Raw genomic sequence first — 23,145 nt, forward strand, 5'->3', positions numbered from 1 at the left:
ATGAAACAATTCAGCTTCAACATATTAATTTTTAATATTTCAGACAGAAAAGGGTCACCTTTAATCTGAAAAACTAAATCACAACAAATGACTAGCCATTCTGAGTCTGTTTTGGAATAAGCAAAATCAATCAATCAATCAATAATCAAGCAAGCCTAGGTGTTATAACAGTATAACTAGGACAACATTATTCATTTATTCCTCTGTGGCTTTAATGCACACCCAACCACTTCATTCTTCCAAGTCATGACTGAGCAATACTGAGCATGCTCAGAAGAAAAAAAAACTTTAAAAAATAAAAATAAAAAAATAATTAAATAAAGATGGCGGCACCGGTGGACCAGCACAAACTGAACTGGGTCGATGACATCATCATGACATCAGCAGCAGATCACTGCCAATTCAGGCGAACCAATGTGAACTGAGAGGAATCTACCTCTGGGTATACTGTATGTACAATACTATTATTCATAGTATGGTTATAATCATATTTGGTTATAATCAACAACACTAAAACATTTCACAATTTTACCAGTAAGATCTTACAAGGCCTCGATCTTACAGGGCCCTTCTAATGTCAACACGGAAACATGAATAATATTTTACTGTCTCCTGAACTTTTCTCAATAATGTCAGCACAAATAAAGAACAAGTCCAAACCTTTAAGAGTCCGGAAGAGAATAGGGTCCGAGAGAGGTCCTACTCCTTTGGCATTTCGAGCTTGTATTCTGAAGTAATATACTGTATCCAGATTCAACTCCATAATTTGATGCGTAAGTCGGTCTCCACTGATGGTCTCCATGATCCAATCATCAATGGGGGAATTCTTTTCCAAGGTGTAGAACAGAATGTAAGCTGTAAAATATAGAAGGACATGCCATTCTTCTCTGTTTACACACATATTTGCATTTATTAAAGGAGAAATGTCTAAGCTTGTACAGAGTCAGAGCTAACCCAGTCTCAATAGTGTGAGAATTTCTTTCCAATTTCAGCAGTGTTATAAATCAACTTATTATTAGTATTCTTTTACAAGTGTATCTGAAATAACATGTTTTTTTGGGGGGGGGAAGTTTGTGGTTGGAGACAGTTTCAACTTTTGGCAACTGTATGGACATAGCAATAGCTGTTTCTTTGAGTGGTTTGCCATTGCCTACATTCTACGGATCAAGGAGCAGGACTGGCCTAAAGTCACAATCTGCTTTTATGCCTAAATCTGCATAAAATTTGTGGTGTCCCTCATTCTTGCCCAGTACCTTTAGCCACTAAACCAAATTGCCTAAGACAGTGTTTCCCAACCTTCGCAACTTGAAGATATTTGGACTTCAACTCCCAGAATTCCTCAGCCAGCGAATGCTATGGCTGCTTTAGGGTGTTAAATTTGAACTCCAAAGTGCCCCTTAGAGATTTAATTTAAAAAATCAACAAAGTACTAATTATTGCAGTACTTCACATCTTATTTTCTGATTAATAAAGCTCCTTAGGTCAGTGTTTTTCAACCAGTGTGCCGTGGCACACCAGTGTGCCGCGAGACATGGTCAGGTGTGCCGCGAAGAAGGAAAGTCAGGTTCTGGTCTCGCAACTTTTTGCTGAGAGAGTGAGTGAGAGAGAGAGAAAGAAAGCAAGAGAGAGAGAAAGAGAGAGAAAGAAAGCAAGAGAGAGAGAAAGAGAGAGAGAAAGAGAGAGAGAGAGAGAGAGAGAAAGCAAGAGAGAGAAGGAAAAGAGAGAAAGAGAGAAAGCAAGAGTGAGAGAGAAAGAAAGCAAGAGAGAGAGAGAAAGAAAGCAAGAGAGAAAGAAAGCAAGAGAGAGAGAGAGAGAAAAGGAGAGGAAGGGAGGGAGAGAGAGAGAGAGAAATGAGCAAAAAGGGGAGGAAAAAAGAGAAATGAGAAAATGATTGAGGCAGAGAATGAGAGGAAAGAGAGAGAAACAAAAGAGAGAGAGAAGTGACTTTTGATTTAAAACATATGATAAAAAGCACCCAAAGAATAAGAGAGAAAAAAACTCCAGCCCTCACCTGTTTTTGGAAATGGTTCAAGAGTGTGTATGCACGCACACACACACACACACACACACACAAACACAAGAGTGGGGAGGAGACAGGGATGGAAAAAGAGAGGAGAGTGTCTTAGGGTGTCATTTTGTGTCATTTTGGTTGGTGGTGTGCCCCATGATTTTATAAATGTAAAAAATGTGCCGTGGCTCAAATAAGGTTGAAAATCACTGCCTTAGGTGAATGCAGATGTAATTGAACAGAAAGTTGTCGTAGTCAGACAATGTTCCAGAAGTTCCTTGTATGAGGCAAGTACGGTGTGCTCTTTTGCATGACTTCTCCAATCCGTCAGTCAAAGCAAAGCAACCTTTTTGCAACTAGAGATCCACACTTTTAGGAGAACTATCTGAGGGTTGTGGGAAGTATTTATTTAATTTATTTATTCATTAGATTTGTATGCCGCCCCTCTCCGCAGACTCGGGGCGGCTCACAACAGTGATAAAAACAATATATAATGACAAATCTAATAATTAGAATCTAAAATAACAGTTGTACATTTAAAAATCTAAAAGCAAGGAACCCCAATATAAAAAACATACATACAGTCATATCATGCACAAAAACTACATAGGCAGGGGGAGATGTCTTAGTTTTCCCACACTTCATGACAGAGGTGGGTTTTAAGGAGTTTACGAAAGGCAAGGAGGGCAGGGGCAGTTCTAATCTCTGGAGGGAGCTGATTCCAGAGGGTCGGAGCCACCACAGAGAAGGCTCTTCCCCTGGGTCCTGCCAGATGACATTGTTTAGTCGATGGGACCCGGAGAAGACCAACTCTGTGGGACCTAACCAGCCACTGGGATTCATGTGGCAGAAGGCGGTCTCGCAGATATCCTGGTCCGGTGCCATGAAGGGCTTTATAAATAGAGCTTTTTCTGTAGGTTAGTTGAGTCAATATTAAGATAAAATAATTATATTATCTCTAGTACAAATATGAGGGACCTAAACTCACATTCCCCTTACCTTCTCCATCAATTTCCTTTCCTTTCCCTTCCTTCCTTCCCCCCTCCCCTCCCTTTCCTTTCCTTTCCTTTTCCCTTATTTTCTCTCCTCTTTTCTCTTCCCATTCCATCCTATTACATCCCATGTTGGGCTGCCAAATTTAGAGGACTTGAACTTAGGAGACTTGAACTTTCTAGATTGTAAAAATGGGCTGAAAGCTACAAGCAATATGACCCATAGTTTTCAAACTACCATATCTTTGTCTTACGCAACCTAACAAATTAAGTAGGTCAGGAAAAGGCCTGGTGTTATGCATAGAAACTTCTATTAGCACCTAAAATTCCAACACATCCACAAGTATTTTTCCATTTCATTTGCCGCCGGTCAAGTTAAGGTAAATGGATGACCAAATTCTATTAGGTAATCACTGTTTTTGCTATGAGTTTTTCATGTGGAACAATGCACAGTTGCCCGCATTTATGAAGACCTAAGGACCTTCCCTTTGTATACAAACACACACATGAATTCCCTGCTAAGTAATCCTCTTGCCAAGTTTCTTGAGTGTACATGTCTCCTTTTTGTGATAAACCCTGCAAGGAAGTTAGCCATTCATAAGGAACCGAAATACTCCCACATTTTATCTTATGGTTCCCTTGTTTTCGGCTTCTAAAACCGTTCCAGTCAGCTGTGAAATGAGAAGATTTGGGCAGCTGGATGTGGGAAGTCAACAGGGAAGGGTTACATGGCAACCTGCTTACCTTTTAAAATTGTACCCTTAGTCAGAAAGCATTTCAAAGAATAATAGCATGCATATGTTTGTCAATCTTAGTAAGATACTTCTTGTAGCAGTACAGCATATCATTTTTATTTTACATACACTTAAGGTAAGTCTGAATCTGTAAACAAATTTGTGTGAATTATAATGGTATGACAATCATTATCTAACATCAGACTTAATTGATATTGGCAGTATTATTCATTCATTCATTCATTCATTCATTCATTCATTCATTCATTCATTCATTTATTTATTGTTAGAGTTGAAAGTGACCATGCAGGTCATCAAGTCCAACCCCCTGCCTGAGCAGGAATCCTAAAGCACCCCAGACAAATGGCAGTCCAATCTCCTCTTGAAAGTGTCCAGAGTTGGATGAGTTCACAACCTCCGCAGGCAGGTTGTTCCACTGGTTGATCGCTCTGACCATCAGGAAGTTCTTCCTTACTTCTAGGTTGAATCCCTCCTTGGTCAGCTTCCAGCCATTGTTCCTCATCCGGCCCTCTGGTGCTCTGGAGAATAGAGTGGCCCCCTCCTCTCTGTGACATCCCCTTGTATACTTGTAGACTGCTATCATGTCCGCTCTGGCCCTCCTTTTCTCTAGGCTATCCATGCCCAGTTCCCTCAGTCTCTCTTCGTAAGTCTTGGTTTCAAGTCCCCTAATCATTTTGGTTGCTCTTTTCTGCACCTTCTCCAGAGTTTCAATGTCTCTTTTGAAGTGTGGTGACCAGAACTGGATGCAGTACTCCAGATGTGGTCTGACCAGGGCGTAGTAAAGTAGTATTAATACTTCCCTGGTCTTGGAGTGTATCCCCCTGTTGATGCAGATTAGGATGGTGTTGGCTTTTTTGGCCGCTGCTGCACATTGCTGGCTCATGTTTAGTTGATTATTATTGGATATGCAACTGCAACTAATAACTGTTCCAGATTCAAAAGGATCTTAAAAAAGAAAAGATGAACGGTGATGAATGATCAGCCTGTCAATCAAGAGGTGGCTTAGGATAAATAACATTCAGGGAGAGGTAAAAAGGGTGAAAGAGGAAGTAGAAGGGGGAGGAAGAGAAGGAGAGGGAGGTAGAGGAGGAGTGAAGGAGTAAGTAGGTAGTAGGAGGAGAGAGAGAGAGGGAGGGAGGAAGTGCAAGAAAAGGAGAAAAAGAGGGGCAGACTGATGTTGGTTGAGCTAAGGGCAGAAGACGATGTGGATTTTTGAACCATTGATAAAAATGTGTAATTATGGATGCTATTTTAATATTTTGAGGTACAGTGGTACCTCTACTTAAGAACTTAATTTGTTCCGTGACCAGGTTCTTAAGTAGAAAAGTTTGTAAGTAGAAGCATTTTTTCCTGAAAGCAAATAATGCGTGCAAACCCATTAGGAAAGAAATAAAAGTTCAGAATTTGGGTGGGAATAGGATGAGGAAGAAGAGGAGGACAGTCGCTGAAGGTGAGGTGAGGGTAATAAAAAAAAATCCAAAACTTTAAGGCTTAAATAAAAAAGAGAGACTCTGAGGCAGCGCCCAGAGAAAGGAAAACACTGTTTGCTCTGGGCTGCCCAGAGCAAAGGGAGCATTTATTTTCTCTGGATGCTGGCAGAGGTTTATCCCCTCTCTAAGCACCCAGAGGAAGGAAAATGCTTTGTTCACTCTGGACTGCCAAAGCCTCCTTAAGCACCACCAAAAGGCTCCTCTGGCAGCCCAGAAAACCCTGAGATGGCCGGGATTAAAGGAGGAAAGGCAGGAAACTGGCCGGGCCTTCGTGCTGCTCTCAAATTTCCTGGGAACTTTTTCCAGGCTCGGGGTCTTAAGTAGAAAATGGTTCTTAACAAGAGGAAAAAAAATCTTGAACATCTGGTTCTTATCTAGAAAAGTTCTTAAATAGAGGCTTTCTTGGGTAGAGGTACCACTGTATATACATATGAATCTGTTTGTGATATAATGGAGAAAAATAAAAAAAAACATTGAAAAAGAAAAGATGAATGGTGTAATGGCATGTAGATAAGGCCTTGGGAGACTGGGCAAAGAGATGCTGCCAAGGGAATGATCAGATAAGAGCACCCTTGGATGGTGTGTGAGTGGAAATGGATTTCCAGAGGAAAAATTGCAGGCAACAGGAACCAGGACATTACTCAGGTGACCTTAGGAAACAGATAAACCTCCAAGTACTTCAACAAGTCCCAAGGATGGCTGCTGGGGATTGGCAGGGGTTCAGGAGTATCTCTAGCTAAGATTCTGTTCAGTTCAGAGAACCCCCAAAATCAGAAGCGCATTGCTCCTACTCAGGGGTGGGCAGCAGGCAGGATGGAGTGGAACACAGTTCCACCAGCGGAGATGAAGACGCGTGCGCAGCTCCAGCTGATCGGTGGCTGTCACTTCCTGGATTACGGGTCTGGGCTCGGCTCTCCTTTTTTCCCCTGCTGCATCTGCATCTGTGCTCCTTGCTTTTTTCCTCTTTCCTCCTTCCTGGCCTCGGACGAGCTTCTCTCTCTCCTGCCAGGCTCCCTTCCAGCCTCACGCAGCCACCTCCCACCTGAGATGCAAGCATAAGGCATGGGAGGAAGCGGCTCTGGCAGCATTTATGCTTCTGGCAGCACACGTTCACCTAGCTACCCAGTCTGAGGCAGGGGGGCAACCCAGGAAGGAGAGCACAGGAAATGTGAAGCAAATTGTCACTCCAGCGAGCGACACTTGTAAGGTTGTAAGTCGAGGACTTAACAGTTCACTTGAACGATCATGATCGTTCAAGCCACTGCCACCTGGTCACATGGCCGGCAAGTCACTCCTACCCAGTCACATGACCATTAAGCCACACCTACAAAATAAGCCACACCCACAGTGTGGCAGTAAAATTTTTGGCTGCCCATTACTGCTCCTACTGCTGCTTCCAGTGCGCTGCACATACAGCTTTGAGTGCATGCACATCTCAACGTGGTTTTTGCTTCTCTGCATTTTTCTCTGTCTTGCGCACGCATCCCCTCGCAATATTTTGCTTCCTGCACATGCGCAGAAGCAAAAACATGCTGGAACACGCACGTATACAAGACACCTGAAGCCGCACACACAGCTCAACTTTTGCTATCAGTGTGGTTTTCTTTACCATTCTGGTAGGAACCCTCTTCTGCCCCAAATCCCACTCCTGATTGGCCCCGCCCCATCCACCCCTCCCCTTCCAGGAGTCCCCATTTTGGATGCAGGTAAGTGCAAGGCACGTGTGGAGACTCGGAAAGGGTGAAAAATGGGCCTACCAGAAGTTCAGGAAGGCTGGAAACGGGCCTGTTTCCGGCCTCCAGAGGGCCTCTGGAGCCTGGGGAGGCCGTTTTGCCTTCCTGGAGGCTTGAGGAAAGCATCTGGAGCCCATGGTGGGGAAAAAAAGGCTCGACTACTGTAACGCTCTCTACATGGGGCTACCTTTGAAAAGTGTTCGGAAACTTCAGATCGTGCAGAATGCAGCTGCGAGAGCAATCATGGGCTTCCCTAAATATGCCCATGTCACACCAACACTCCGCAGTCTGCATTGGTTGCCGATCAGTTTCCGGTCACAATTCAAAGTGTTGGTTATGACCTATAAAGCCCTTCATGGCGCCAGACCAGAATATCTCTGGGACCGCCTTCTGCTGCACGAATCCCAGTGACCAATTAGGTCCCACAGAGTGGACCTTCCCGGGTCCCATCAACTAAACAATGTCGTTTGGCGGGACCCAGGAGAAAAGCCTTCTCTGTGGCGGCCCCATCCCTCTGGAACCAACTCCCCCCAGAGATTAGAATAGCCCCCACCCTTCTTGCCTTTCGTAAGCTTCTTAAAACCCACCTCTGTCATCAGGCATGGGGGAACTAAGATATTCTTTCCCCCTAGGCTTCTACAATTTATGTATGGTATGTTTGTATGTATGACTGGTTTTAAGATAAGGGTTTTTAGCTGTTTTAGTATTGGATTGTCGCATGTTGTTTTTACCACTGTTGTTAGCCACCCCGAGTCTACGGAGAGGGGCGGCATACAAATGCAATAAATAAATAAAATTTAAAAATAAAAAGCCCTCCCCATGGTGCAGGAAGTTGAGTAGGTCATGCCCACCATGGCCATGCCTACCTGGCAAGCAGACAGAGAACCGCTTGCTAAAATGTTTGAATTTCTATCTCACAAGATGTTGTGTTCGTTTAAAAATATTCGCAGAAAATCTGTGATTGGTTAAGTCGCGGCTATTCAGAAAATAGCCGCGAAGGTTAAACGGTTGTCAGTTAAAAGAAAGCCCGCCGTTTTAAACGAGTATAAAAGGGCAACGGATTAGCCGTTGCCCTCATTCGGAAAACTGCTGTTCCAGAGCTTGTATTTTTGCCTCGTTATGAATAAACCAGTTCTGCTTAAACTACCGGAGTCCTGACTTTTCAGTGGCGACGAGGAGGTCGACCTCCCGCGAACGCAGCCATGAACTCGGCCATGGCTCCACCACCGCCTGTATTCAACTCCGAGACGGAAGCTTGGACCTCCTACATGTCCAAATTCACATTTTTTCTGAAAGCGAGCAATCTACATGATGCCGATGATGACAGAAAGAAAGCTATATTCCTCGCTTATTGCGGCACAGAAGTCTACAGCCTAGCCTCCACGCTCGTTGACCCAGACACTCTGGAAACCATCGCATGGTCAACTCTACAAGCAAAACTCGCCGCTCATTACCAGCCGACAACTCCTGTCCGTGTATACCGCCACCAATTTGCACAAATGCGGCAAGCGGACGGAGAATCTACCAATGATTTTATTACTCGCCTACGCGCACTCCTTCCAAAATGCAAATACAAGGATCCGGAGGAGCAGTTGATTGACCGCCTTATCTTCGGACTAACCAATATCACGCTACAGAAGAAATACTTAGTTGATGAGGATGCCTCCCTCCAAGACATTCTCAAGGCTGCAAAAGCCTCCGAGGTATCTGAAACGTCTGTTGCCGAGATTAAGCGCGCAACCTCAACCGTTCATCACATCCCCGATGAATCACCTTGGCACGCCTGCTCTCCCGATGAGAAACACTTGGAATCCTCCACTCCAGACGACACCTGCCTCCAAATCCGAAGAGCTCCTGACCATGACGCCAAAGAGGCACCCCGTGCGGACAGATGCGCCGGCTGCAACGGGAATCATCCTCGTTTTCGCTGCCATTTCAAGGACGCCTATTGTCGCCGTTGCCAGCGCCGCGGCCACATCGCTGAAGTCTGCCGCGCCGCCAACCCGACTCCAGCAAATCCGCAAAACCAACGACCCTATTTTTCACCAAGGAACCGACGACCGCCGTTTTCACGCAACGCTTCCCGCCCGGCTGACAACTCTCACTCTTCAAACCAACGAGGTAACTGCCCTTCTTCTGTAAACTACAATTTTCCCGCTGCGGAAAACAAACTATTTGTTTCTCTTTTCCTCAACAGCCGTCCTTGCGAAATGGAATTGGACACTGGCTCCAGACATTCCATAATGCCTTGGGGAAAACTTAAATTATATTTACCTCGTGTAAAAGAGACTGACTTAGAACCTTGGGAACCGGGTTTGAGTGATTTTCAGGGTCATAAGATTCCAGTATTAGGATGTTTAAATGTTCCTATTGCTTTTAAAAAGTTTCATGGGTTTTTACCTCTCCTAGTGGTTGACGGTCCTAAAAACACTTTATTGGGACTTAAATGGTTACAACCCCTAGGCATTGAAATTTCAGGGGTTAACAATGTATGTGACTCTTTTGACTCAAATGACTTATTGAAAGAATTTCCCGAAGTTTTTTCTAGCACTCTGGGTAAATATACAGGCAGCCCCATATCATTTAATTTGGACCCAAATATTTCTCCCATCCGACTAAAACCCCGCAGAATTCCCATCCCACTTTTGCCTAAAGTGGATGAACAATTGGACAAATTAATAGCTCAGGGCATTTTGATTCCCACTGATCATGCTAAATGGGAAACTCCTATCGTAACCCCCATTAAACCGGATGGATCTATTAGAATTTGCGCAGACTATAAAGCCACAATTAATAAAGCCTTACAGCATAATGCCTACCCAATCCCAGTCGTGCAACAACTCTTGCACACGTTAGGAAATGGGTCCATCTTCGCGAAGTTGGACCTAGCCCAGGCATATCAACAGCTTCCCGTTGATCAAGACACCTCTGAGGCCCAGACGATTGTAACGCACAGAGGTGCCTTTAAATGTACCCGGCTTCAGTTTGGAGTCTCTACCGCCCCTGGCATCTTTCAGGGTCTCATGGAACGAATTTTAAATAATATTCCAGGGGTCGTCCCATATTTCGACGACGTATTAATATCAGCCACATCTAAATCTGAATTATGGGATAGAATCAGGCGCGTTTTAACTAAATTTAAAGAAACAGGACTCCATTTAAAAGCAGACAAATGCTCCTGGGCCGTTCCCAAAGTAGAATTCTTGGGTTTTATAATAGATAGATTTGGAATTCACCCCACAAACGACAAAGTTGATGCTATAAGAAATGCTCCCACCCCCTCAAATAAGACAGATTTGCAAGCATTCCTAGGACTCCTTAACTTTTATTCCGTCTTTCTTAAACAGAAAGCGACGGTGGCAGAACCGCCACATAACCTTCTAAAGAAAGACTCTGCCTGGACGTGGGGACCAAAAGAACAAGCCGCTTTTACCGCAGTAAAAAATTTACTTTCCTCCAACAGTGTTTTAGTACAATATAATGTAGCTATGCCTTTATCCTTAACATGCGACGCTTCACCGTTCAGCATAGGAGCTGTCCTCAGCCATAATTTTCCAGACGGCACAGAAGCCCCAATAGCCTATTACTCTAAAACCCTCTCTTCAGCTGAAAGAAATTATTCCCAACTCGACAAGGAGGCGCTAGCCCTTGTGACTGGAGTTAAACGATTTCATTATTATCTCTGTGGTCGCCCCTTTACTTTAATCACCGACCATAAACCTCTTTTAGGCATTTTGGCGGGAAACAAACAAACTCCCGCCTTTCTTTCCCCTCGCATGACTCGTTGGGCTATTTTTCTTGCCGCTTACAATTATACTTTAATCCACAGGGGGGGGGAAAGATATAGGGAATGCCGATGCATTAAGCAGGTGCCCCCAAACAGAATTGGTCAGTGATCCTGCCCCTGCCTCAAGCATTTTATTAATTGAAACTAGTAAACAAAATTTATTAACAGCCACAGAAATAGCCAATCAGACACAAGTAGACCCAATTTTAAAATATATTAAACGATGGATATTAAAAGGATGGCCAAATGAACAGCAATCAAATCAATTTCAACCCTTTAAGAATAGACAGTTTGAATTAAACGTGTTAAAAGATTGTATATTATGGGGAGACAGGGTTGTTATTCCAAAATCCTTACAGAAGCAAGCATTGCAGCTATTGCATATAGGTCACCCAGGAATAGTCAAAATGAAAACTATTGCCAGAAGTCATTTGTGGTGGCCGGGTTTGGATAGGGACATAGAGTCATGGGTTGGTGGTTGTGTACCCTGCCAGAGAACAAGACCCAACCCACCAAAAGCCACACCATCAGAGTGGCCAACACCAAGAGGGCCCTGGTCCAGAATACATATTGACTTTGCAGGACCAATCAGGGGCCAATCCTTTTTATTAGTTGTAGATGCATACTCCAAATGGCTGGAAATTGAACTCATGGCATCTACAACTACTAGCGCAACTATAAAGGCACTAAGGAAAATGTTTGCCACACATGGCATTCCAGACATTTTGGTATCTGACAACGGGCCTCAGTTAACAGCCCGTCAAATGGAACTATTTCTTGCAGACCAGGGCATAAAACATGTGCTCACCCCACCTCATTTTCCCCAAGCGAATGGGCAAGCAGAACGAATGGTTAGAACCACAAAGGAAGCATTAAACAAAGCACCATTGGGAGATTGGCAACAACAAATCGATGAATTCCTAACCATTCAGCACATTACGCCATCAGCGTCCACAAACAAAAGCCCGGCAGAACTTTTAATGGGCAGAAACCTCCGCTCTAAATTAGACAGAATTCACCCAAATTACCAGAATGACCAAAAAGAAGTCAAATTACAAAGCGAGAGACAGTTTAACATTGGGGATTTAATTTACGCTAAGGACTATGATTCAAATGATAAATGGAAAGAAGGAACGGTATTAGAAAAAACCGGGTTAAAGACATACATCATAATATTAACAGATGGGCGCAGTTGGCATCGGCATGTCGATCAACTACGCAAAAGAATTAAGACTAACTCAGACATTTTGCCTACTGTAGACAAACCAATAGAGGACTTACCAGAACCACTTCGAGACTCCAGCGATGGCTGCCTGTTGCCCCTGGCGGCCGGCAAAGATCAAAATGCATCATCGCAACCAGGCCCGTCAGAGACTAGCCTTAGCGGAGCAACGGAGCCGGCCGTCCAGGCAAGCAGCTCCCAGCAAAATGAACTGCGCAGGTCCCAGAGATCTGTGAAACCACCAATCCGCTTACAGGACTATGTGACGTGGATTAACACGTAATCATGGTCTCATCCAAAGAGGGAGGGGTGTTGTGTTCGTTTAAAAATATTCGCAGAAAATCTGTGATTGGTTAAGTCGCGGCTATTCAGAAAATAGCCGCGAAGGTTAAACGGTTGTCAGTTAAAAGAAAGCCCGCCGTTTTAAACGAGTATAAAAGGGCAACGGATTAGCCGTTGCCCTCATTCGGAAAACTGCTGTTCCAGAGCTTGTATTTTTGCCTCGTTATGAATAAACCAGTTCTGCTTAAACTACCGGAGTCCTGACTTTTCACAAGAGATCTTCAAAATCTAAAAGTGCAGACCTGTGTCCTTACAACCCAGGGAGGATATATTTTTAAGCTCTTATCTCACCCACTATCAAATTGTGGTCTATGCTGCCTCTTATTTGACTGTTTCCTTGGCAGCATCTCTTTGTTCAGCCTCATATACCACCAAGGTTGACCGCTCTTATGTGTAGGAAAACCTTGATGCACAATTAAGCCAAAACACAGGAACATCAATTCTACTCTCGTTTCCTGAAAATAAGACCCCGTCTTATATTTTTTTGAACCCTGAAACAAGCACTTGGCATTATTGCTGTGCACTCGAAAGCACAATTGGGATGTAATAGCAAATAGTATTGTAAGTTTGTATAATGATATTTTTAAAAAATATTTGAAAGTTTTCCAGGTGATAAAAGTAATGGAGGCAGCATATTGTTGGATGATAAACACCAAATATAAATGTAAATTCGTTGTATTGTATTCAAGATTGAAGGTATATGATATTGCAGTGTTTAAAAGTACAGAAAAGTTAAAAAAAAAATCCCCCCCCAAAAAACCCCCCAAATGGGCTTATTATCAGGGGATGTCTTATTTTGGGGGAAACAGGGTAATAAAGTTATGGCCATACATGGATGTTTTTGTATACATGGCCTGAAAATTCATCAACAACAATATGAACTGTAACATCTCTACAAGATCTGACGTAAAAGAACAAACTGGGTATAAATTTGGAATGGGCCAGGTCTACATGGATCAGGAAGGCATTCATCTAACTATAATCTTCAATAAGACATAAGACATTGCTCCAAGCTTGACTGTAAAAAATATGACTTTAGCAATCGAGTTGTTGAAGCGTGGAACTCATTACCGGACTCAGTAGTGTCAACCCCTAACCCCCAACATTTCTGCCTTAGACTATCCACGATTGACCTCTCCAGGTTCCTAAGAGGTCAGTAAGGGGCGTACATAAGTGCACTAGTGTGTCTTTCGTCCCCTGTCCAATTGTCTCTCTTTATCTCATATATCATATATCTTTTCTCCCTTTCATATATCTTCTCCTCTATTTTTATATCTTTTCTTTATATATAATACTTCATGTCTATTTTCTTCAATATATATTGTGTATTGGACAAAATAAATAAATAAAATAAATAAAATAAAATAATAAGACATGAATTAAGACCATTTTAACTGTAAGAATTGTTCAACCAAATGCCTAGAAGTTAAAACTAGCAAGTTCTTTTGGTTGTATTAATAAACCGCCCCGAGTCTACGGAGAGGGGCGGCATACAAATCTAATAAATAATAATAATGATAAAAACATCTTTAAAGGATGTTTTTGCTGACAAATAACTGCATCGTTCTTCTTTAAAAAAATATGTGGACAGTTTTATAAGTTGCAAAGTATTTCTAATAAAATAGGATTGCTGTTTATTCATAGTCTACAGGGATCATTTAACTACATAATTAGTCCTTTTTTTCTTTTCTTTTTTAAAAGCCTCATTCTATTTTTCATAGCAAATTAACATGACCGGCTCCTAATGGGTATCTTAATTAGGCATAGTTTTTAATAGCAATATTTTGTGCACTAACATCGGTCATTGTATACTATTCATTAAATTCAGTCCTTTGTCAGTCAGTGTTAAGGGGTTTGAGATATTCCATGCTTTAGTTTCTCATTACTCAGTTAAAACCTCCACCAATAAATTCTATTATCATGTGTCAATCTGGGCATTATTTATATTATGTTTTACCTTATTGGCCAAACAGCTTGCTTATTATAAGCTCTCCCTAATTGCTACTGAGTCTAACACTATCTATAGACCTTTGATCTGAGGAGCTACAGTATATTATTTTTCAGTGTATCATTTTCTTCTTCCAGAAAAAAAAAATATGAAGGACTTGCTGTCCTCAACTCTTGTTATGTTTGCATGGAATTAATTACTAGCATTTCTTGCAAAAAGCTCCTTTCATGTAAAAATGAAAACAAGAGCAGCTGAGATAATATGTGGCTACTTTTGTAAAAGGTGATGCCATAGAATTCTCCTGAGTTTCTTAACGAGCATTGTTTGATTGCAATTATTATTGCAACCCACTTTTCGCTAGGGGTTTAAAGTGAAATACATAAAGGTCCTGCCTCATTTCTGTAGTAATCTGGTGTAATAAGTTGGGGTTGAGAGAAAACTACAGGCAGAAAGTCATTTAAAGAGTTTCTCCTCCAAAGAGGGGTCTTGACCCTGAGATTCCATTCTGGAAGTAAACTTCAATGGACATCAATGGTATGTTGCTACATGATTGCTGAAGGTCAGCTCTGAATTTGATAAAATACAGTTAGCCCAGAGAGTGAAAAAGCTACATTGTGAACAGATGTAGGAACTTTAAGCCTATTATGCTATTTTGAACTAATGGCATATGTCCATTTCCATTTCAGATCAATTTCCTGCTCAACTGCCTTGAGTTAAGGATTATCTTAACTCAACTGCCTTGAGTTAAGATGATGATACTACTACTACTACTACTACTACTACTACTACTAATAATAATAATAATAATAATAATAATAATAATAACAACAACAACAACAACAACAACAACGAGTTGGAAGGGACCTTGGAGGTCTTCTAGTCCAACCCCCTGCTTAAGCAGGAAACCCTACACTACTTCAGAGAGATGGTTATACAACTTCTTAAAAACTTCCAGTGTTGGGGCATTCACAACTTCTGGAGGCAAGCTGTTCCACTGATCAGTTCTGACTGTCATGAAATTTCTCCTTAGTTCTAAGTTACTTCTCTCCTTGTTTAGTTTCCACCAATTGTTTCTTGTTCTACCCTCAGGTGCTTTGGAGAATAGGTTGACTCAGTGAAGGTCTACCAAAATTTTTACTACCACACTGTGGCCATGGCTTATGCATTTTCTTTCAACACCTTTCAGTGCAAATTGGGGTGGAGCTCCATTTTCGCTACCCCACTGTGTTCCTTCCCGTCCGGGTAGTAGCCCACCCCTGGGTTGACTCCTTCTTCTTTGTGGGAACCTCTAAGATATTGGAAGACTGCTATCATGTCTCCTCTGGTCCTTCTTTTCATTAGACTAACCATACCCAGTTCCTCCGACTGTTTTTCACTCCGCAGTCTGCATTGGTTGCTGATCAATTTCTGGTCACAATTCAAAGTGTTGGTTATGACCTATACAGCCCTTCATGGCATTGGACCATAATATCTCCGGGACCACCTTCTGCCACATGAATCCCAGCGACCGGTTAGATCCCACAGAGTTGGTTTTCTCCGGGTCCCATCCACTAAGCAATGTCATTTGGCGGGACCCAAGAGAAGAGCCTTCTCTGTGGTGGCCCCGGCCCTCTGGAACCAGCTCCCCTCAGATATCAGAGTTGCCCCCACCCTCCTTGCTTTTTGCAAGCTCCTTAAAACCCACCTCTGTCATCAGGCATGGGGGAATTGAAATTTCCCTTCCCCCTAGGCTTATAGAATTTATACATGGTATGTTTGTATGTATGAGTGGTTCTTTAAATTGGGGTTTTTTGGATTGTTTTAATATTAGATTTGTTTACATTGTTTTTTTATATTGTTGTTAGCCGCCCCGAGTCTTTGGAGAGGGGCGGCATACAAATCTAATAAATACAAATACAAATATATTTTAGCCTCCAGTCCCCTAATCTTCTTTGTGGCTCTTCTCTGCACTCTTTCTAGAGTCTCAACATCCTTTTTGCATCGTGGCAACCCAAACTGAACGCAATATTCCAAGTGTGGCCTTACCAAGGCTTCATAAAGTGGTATGTCACAGTTACCTCCAATGCTCCAAAGATGTCAAAGGTACCTCCAACACTCTCTTCCTAGAGAAACTTCTGGCGTCAAAACCATATACTAGAGAGCCAAAACCATATACTAGAGAGGTTTAGTAGTTAAGGCACCAGGCTACAAACCAGGAGACTGTGAATTCTAGTTCTGACTTAGCCATGAAAGCTAGCTGGGTGACATTTGGCCAGTCACTTTCTCTCAGACCAACTCATCTTACAGAGTTCTTGAGGAAAATAGGAGGAAGGAATATTGGGTATGTTAGCCACCTTAAGTTATATATCAAAAGAACACAAGATAGGATAAAATAAATATTGCATTAGAGGGCAGAGACATTTTATTTATTTATTTATTTATTTATTTATTTATTCATTCATTCATTCATTCATTCATTCATTCATTCATTCATTCATTCATTCAATTAGTTAGTTAGTTAGTACTTGGATTTCCATGCCACCTCTCTCCGAAGACTCTGGGTGGCTTACAACATATAATAAAAACAATAAAATGCAATGGCCAATCCAATTAATTAACTAGATAACTAACCTAAAATTGCTAATATTTTAAAAATCACTCATACACATTCAGACCTCAGCCATACATAACATTCATCGGCCAGGGGGCTTAAGAACAATTACTCCAAGCCTGGCGACATAAATGAGTCTTAAGACTCTTACAGAAGGCAAGGAGGGTGGGGGCAGTGCAAATCTCTGTGGGAAGCTGATTCCAGAGGGCTGGGGCCCCCACAGAAAAGGCTCTTCCCCTAGGCCCCACCAAGCGACATTGTCTGGTTGACAGGACCTGGAGAAGGCCAACTCTGTGGGACCTAACTGGTCGCTGAGATTCATATGGCATTACTTTGCATTCAGAGCTGCAGTGCCGCAGTGGTTAGAGTGTAGTACTGCAGGCTACTTCTGCTGACTGCCAGCTGATTGCAATTTGACAGATCGGATCTCACCAGGCTCAAGGTTGACTCAACCTTCCATTCTTCCAAGGAGGGTAAAATGAGGACCTAGATTGCTGGGGGTGACATGCTGACTCTGTAAACCACTTAGAGAGCACTATAAAACCACGGTGAAATGCTATATAAGACCTGGAGGCTGTTGGGGTCTGGATGGGTGTCAACAGACTCAAACTCAACCCTGATAAGATGGAGTGGCTGTGGGTTTTGCCTCCCAAGGAAAATTCTATCTGTCCGTCCATCACCCTGGGGGGATTCATTGCCCCCCTCAGAGAGGGTCAGCAACTTGGACGTCCTCCTCGATCCACAGCTCACATTAGAAAAGCATCTTTCGGCTGTGGCGAGGGGGGCGCTTGCCCAGGTTTGCCTGGTGCACCAGTTGCGGCCCTATTTGGACCGGGAGTCACTGCTCACAGTCACACATGCCCTCCTCACCTAGAGGCTTGACTACTGTAATGCTCTCTACATGGGGCTATCTTTGAAAAGCATTCGGAAACTTCAGATCGTGCAGAATGCAGCTGCGAGAGCAATCATGGGCTTTCCCAAAAATGCCCATGTAACACCAACACTCAGCAGTCTGCATTGGTTGCCGATCAGTTTCCGGTCACAATTCAAAGTGTTTGTTATGACCTATAAAGCCCTTCATGGCACCGGACCAGATTATCCCAGGGACCGCCTTCTGCTGCACGAATCCCAGCGACCAGTTCGGTCCCACAGAGTGGGCCTTCTCCAGGTCTCGTCAACTAAACAATGTCGTTTGGCAGGGCCCAGGGGAAGAGCCTTCTCTATGGTGGCCCCGGCCCTCTGGAACCAACTCACCCCGGAGATTAGAACTGCTCCCACCCTCCTCGCCTTTCGTAAGCTCCTTAAAACCCACCTCTGCGTCAGGCATGGGGAACTGAGATATTCTTTCCCCCTGGGCCTTTACAATTTATGCATGGTATGTTTGTTTGTTTGTATGTGTGTTTAGTTTTACAATAAGGGTTTTTTAGTTGTTTTAGTATTGGATTTACATGATGTTTTTTATTATTGTTGTTAGGGCCCCCGAGTCTACGGAGAGGGGCGGCATACAAATCCAATAAATAAACTACCCATGTAATTAGCTTGGTTTAATTTACTGGAGAACTGGATTAAAGGTAACTAAGCTAAAAGCAATATCATGAATCCAAGCTTGAATGCAACCACCTGCTATGTGTGACGATCAGCTTGTTATTTCTTCAATTTTCTATTTTCTGCACAAATTTAAAAAGAAGGGACATTTAAGCATAAATAGATCACCACATATTGCTGGCTCAGTAGATCCCAAAGAAAGATGACTCAACTTATTGCTAATACGAAGTATATAAAACATTATTTAAATGAGACTTGGAAGCATTTAGCCCCAGATTCTGCTGCCTAAGGTTTATTTTTAAGAATATGGTGATCTAAATATGTAACAGCCCCGTGCTTGTTAATTATGGTTTTGCAAGAAGTTGAAAACTTATTTTACAGTGAATTTGAATCAGCTCTAAATAGTAAGTAGTATAGAAAGTGATGAGCGCTGAAATGTCAAGTAAGTTTTTAAAATCTATCATTAATGAAATAAAATTGTAGATTTATGAAATGTCCATTTTTGAAACACACACACACACACACACACACACACACACACACACACACACACACAAAACCCCCAGATACACACTATGTTCGTGGACAGGATTGGGGAGATTTAAAATAGGAAACAGAGAGAACTTTTAGACTTAGTAAGTAAAGTAAATATGAAGAGACTCAGTGAGTTCACTGGAAAAGTATAAAATCATCTGAAAACCTAGAGGTCTATAAAATTAGAGTTGAGTATATTCCACATTAATGAAAATAATGCTAAATGTTCTGTACTAAAGTGCTGAGAATTAACAGTTTAAATGAAAGATGTGACTTTTCTCCTTAATAATGAACATAAGAACAAGGGGGCACAATCTGAGGTTAGGTGGGGGAAAGATCAGAAGTAACGTGAGAAAATATTATTTTACTGAAAGAGTAGTAGATGCTTGGAACAAACTTCCAGCAGACGTGGCTGGTAAATCCACAGTAACTGAATTGAAACATGCCTGGGATTAACATATATCCATCCTAAGATAAAATACAGGAAATAGTATGAGGGCAGACTAGATGGACCAGGAGGTCTTTTTCTGCCGCCAATCTTCTATGTTTCTATGTTTCTATTTATTTTTCCTGAATTGCACAATGTTTGCAATAGATATGCAGATTTATGCAGGTTACATCCTCTAATCCATCCAAAAATCAATCAATTGGAACAGCCTCCCACCCAAGATTGGTGGGATCCCTACCCTTAGCCTTCTGGAGGGTTGTAAAGATTTGGCTGTAAAGCACAGGAAATCAGGAGCCAAGTCCATTCAAATATATATGGATTCATTGCATGTTAACATGCTCTACAGGAACACGCCCTACTATCAGTCAAAGCAAATTGGTGGTCGATACGATTCAATAGAATTCAAGGAGGGCTGGACCTAGAGGAGAAGGATTTAGAGGTAGTGATTTCTGACAGTCTCAAAATGGATGAGCAGTGTGGTCGGGCGGTAGGAAAAGCAAGTAGGATGCTTGGCTGCATAGCTAGAGGTATAACAAGCAGGAAGAGGGAGATTGTGATCCCCTTATATAGAGCGCTGGTGAGACCACATTTGGAGTACTGTGTTCAGTTCTGGAGACCTCACCTACAAAAAGATATTGACAAAATTGAACGCGTCCAAAGACAGGCTACAAGAATGGTGGAAGGTCTTAAGCATAAAACGTATCAGGAAAGACTTAATGAACTCAATGTGTATAGTCTGGAGGACAGAAGGAAAAGGGGGGACATGATCGAAACATTTAAATATGTTAAAGGGTTAAATAAGGTTCAGGAGGGAAGTGTTTTTAATAGGAAAGTGAACACAAGAATAAGGGGACACAATCTGAAGTTAGTTGGGGGAAAGATCAAAAGCAATATGAGAAAATATTATTTTACTGAAAGAGTAGTAGATCCTTGGAACAAACTTCCAGCAGACGTGGTTGGTAAATCCACAGTAACTGAATTTAAACATGCCTGGGATAAACATATATCCATTGTAAGATAAAATAAAGGAAATAGTATGAGGGCAGACTAGATGGACCATGAGGTCTTTTTCTGCCATCAGTCTTCTATGTTTGTTTCTATGTTTCTATGTTTCTATGTTTCCATGTTTCTATGTTTCTATGGTTCTATGGTTCTATGGTTCTATGGTTCTATTTGAAGAGACTTAGAGACTGATGATGCACTTGACCCCTCCCTCGAGCTCGGGTTAGTCATCCCCTACATTGACCTTTCCTCCAAACATTGGACTAGGACAGTGATGGCGAACCTATGGCACCGGTGCCACAGGTGGCACATGGAGTCATATCTGTTGGCATGTGAGCCATTGCCCTAGCTCAGCTCCAACATGCATGTGTGTGCCAGCCAGCTGATTTTTGGCTTGCACAGAAGCTCTGGGAGGGCCGTTTTTGGTTCCAGAGAGCCTCCAGGGGGATTTTTCCCTCCTCTGGCTCCAGGGAAGCCTTTGGAGCCTGGGGAGGGTGAAAAACGAGTCTACTGGGCCCACCAGAAGTTGGGAAACAGGCCCTTTCTGGCCTGCAGAGGGTCTCCAGGGGGCGGAGTTAGTTGTTTTCATCCTTCCCAGGCGACCATTGGTTGGCCACGTCCTGAAATGGCTCTAGTGGCAGTGCCATAGCTGCTAATATAGCTGCCCTATTTGGACCGGGAGTCACTGCTCACAGTCACTCATGCCCTCATCACCTCGAGGCTCGACTACTGTAAAGCTCTCTATATGGGGCTACCTCTGAAAAGTGTTTGGAAACTTCAGATCATGCAGAATGCAGCTGCGAGAGCAATTATGAGCTTCTCTAAGTATGCCCATGTTACACCAACACTCCGCAGTCTGCATTGGTTGCCAATCAGTTTCCAGTCACAATTCAAAGTGTTGGTTATCACCTATAAAGCACTCCATGGCATTGGACCAGAATATCTCTGGAACCGCCTTCTGCCGCACGAATCTCAGCGACCAGTTAGGTCCAACAGAGTTGGCCTTCTCCGGGTCCCGTCGACTAAACAATGTCATTTGGCGGGACCCAGGGGAAGAGCCTTCTCTGTGGCGGCCTCGACCCTCTGGAACCAACTCCCCCCAGAGATCAGAGTTGCCCCCACCCTCCTCGCCTTTTGCAAGCTCCTTAAAACCCACCTCTGTTGTCAGGCATGGGGGAACTGAGATATGCCCTTCCCCCTAGGCCTATACAATTTATGCATGGTATGTTTGTGTGTATGTTTGGTTGTCTTTTAAATTAGGGTCTTTTAAATTATTTTAAATATTAGATTTGTTATATGAGGTTTCACTATTGTTGTTAGCCGCCCCGAATCTGCGGAGAGGGGCGGCATACAAATCTAATAAATAAATAAATAGATAGATAGATAGATAAAATAAAATAAAATAAAATAAAATAAAATAAAATAAAATAAAATAAAATAAAATAAAATAAAATAAAATAAAATAAAATAAAATAAAATAAAATAAAATAAAATAAAATAAAATAAAATAAAATAATAAAATAAAATAAAATAAAATAAAATAAAATAAAATAAAATAAAATAAAATAAAATAAAATAAAATAAAATAAAAAATAAAATAAAATAAAATAAAATAAAATAAAATAAAATAAAATAAAATAAAATAAAATAAAATAAAATAAAATAAAATAAAATAAAATAAAATAAAATAAAATAAAATAAAATAAAATAAAATAAAATAAAATAAAATAAAATAAAATAAAATAAAATAAAATAAAATAAAATAAAATAAAATAAAATAAAATAAAATAAAATAAAATAAAATAAGAAATTTAAGTTAGCCGCATCCTAAAATTTCTCAGGATACATCTATTAAGGTAGACAGTTATAGCTTTAGTCTGGCAAGATTCTGTCCATTAGGAACAATTTCACTGGGTTATTTCTGGGACTAACAGGAAGGGTACGTTTGTATTTAACTAAGCATTCTTAATGGATTGCTATAAATCCCCAAAAGTGATCAAATGAAAGAGGCAGCCACATAAATCCTGTAAATATATATAAGTCTCTGCCTTACAAGTCAAAGGATGCAAGTTCAGATCCCAGTGAGAGGCTATGGCTAGCTGATGAGGCCAGAACAAGGCAAAAATAGATCTATCCTTGCCTCCCTTAATTTTAAATTCAGCAAAATCATGTCACACACACACACACACACAAACATACATATATATGACTGACTGACTGAATGAAAATATAATAAACAAACAAATAAATAAATAAATAAATTTTCCACTGTATCTAGGGACTTCAATAATAGTAGATATTTTGCCCTGTTTACAAACCTAACCTCCCCCCCTCCCGCCTCTCCTGCCATTTAAAAAATCCTTTTGGAAATATTAGACAATATTTTGTGCCTGGATTTTGTGCTAGTTTTAAGTAGGACAATTCCAGTAATGCCAGATAAATTCCACTATAGATCCCACTGGGAATATTTTTCTGTTTGTTGCTTTTTTGCTAGTTATTCTATGTTCATCTTTCCTTCCAAACACTGGCTCTCTTTTAAACATACAAAATGCTGAGGTTCTTGGGTGAATATATTTCCTCCCTCCCTCCCTCCCTCCCTCCATCCATTCATTCATTCATTCATTCATTCATTCATTTATTTATTTATTAGTTTTATTTGCATGCTGCTCAACTCTATAAGGATCCTGGGCGGCTCACAACCAAAAAGAACAAACATTAATATTAAAATATCTAAAAAAGGAACAATTTA

General features: G+C 41.6%; 1 protein-coding gene across 1 annotated transcript in view; it reads right to left on the minus strand.

The window, feature by feature from the left end:
* Window positions 1–23,145, minus strand: part of DCC (DCC netrin 1 receptor) — a 927,153-nt gene that overhangs the window by 164,126 nt on the left and 739,882 nt on the right. Inside the window, exon 20 of the mRNA XM_070736918.1 lies at window positions 661–855. Within this exon, the coding sequence (XP_070593019.1) occupies window positions 661–855 (195 nt within the window). The remainder of the gene's footprint in view (window positions 1–660; window positions 856–23,145) is intronic.

Source organism: Erythrolamprus reginae, chromosome 2 (genome assembly GCF_031021105.1).
Source record: "Erythrolamprus reginae isolate rEryReg1 chromosome 2, rEryReg1.hap1, whole genome shotgun sequence".
NCBI classification, from domain to species: Eukaryota; Metazoa; Chordata; class Lepidosauria; order Squamata; family Dipsadidae; genus Erythrolamprus; species Erythrolamprus reginae.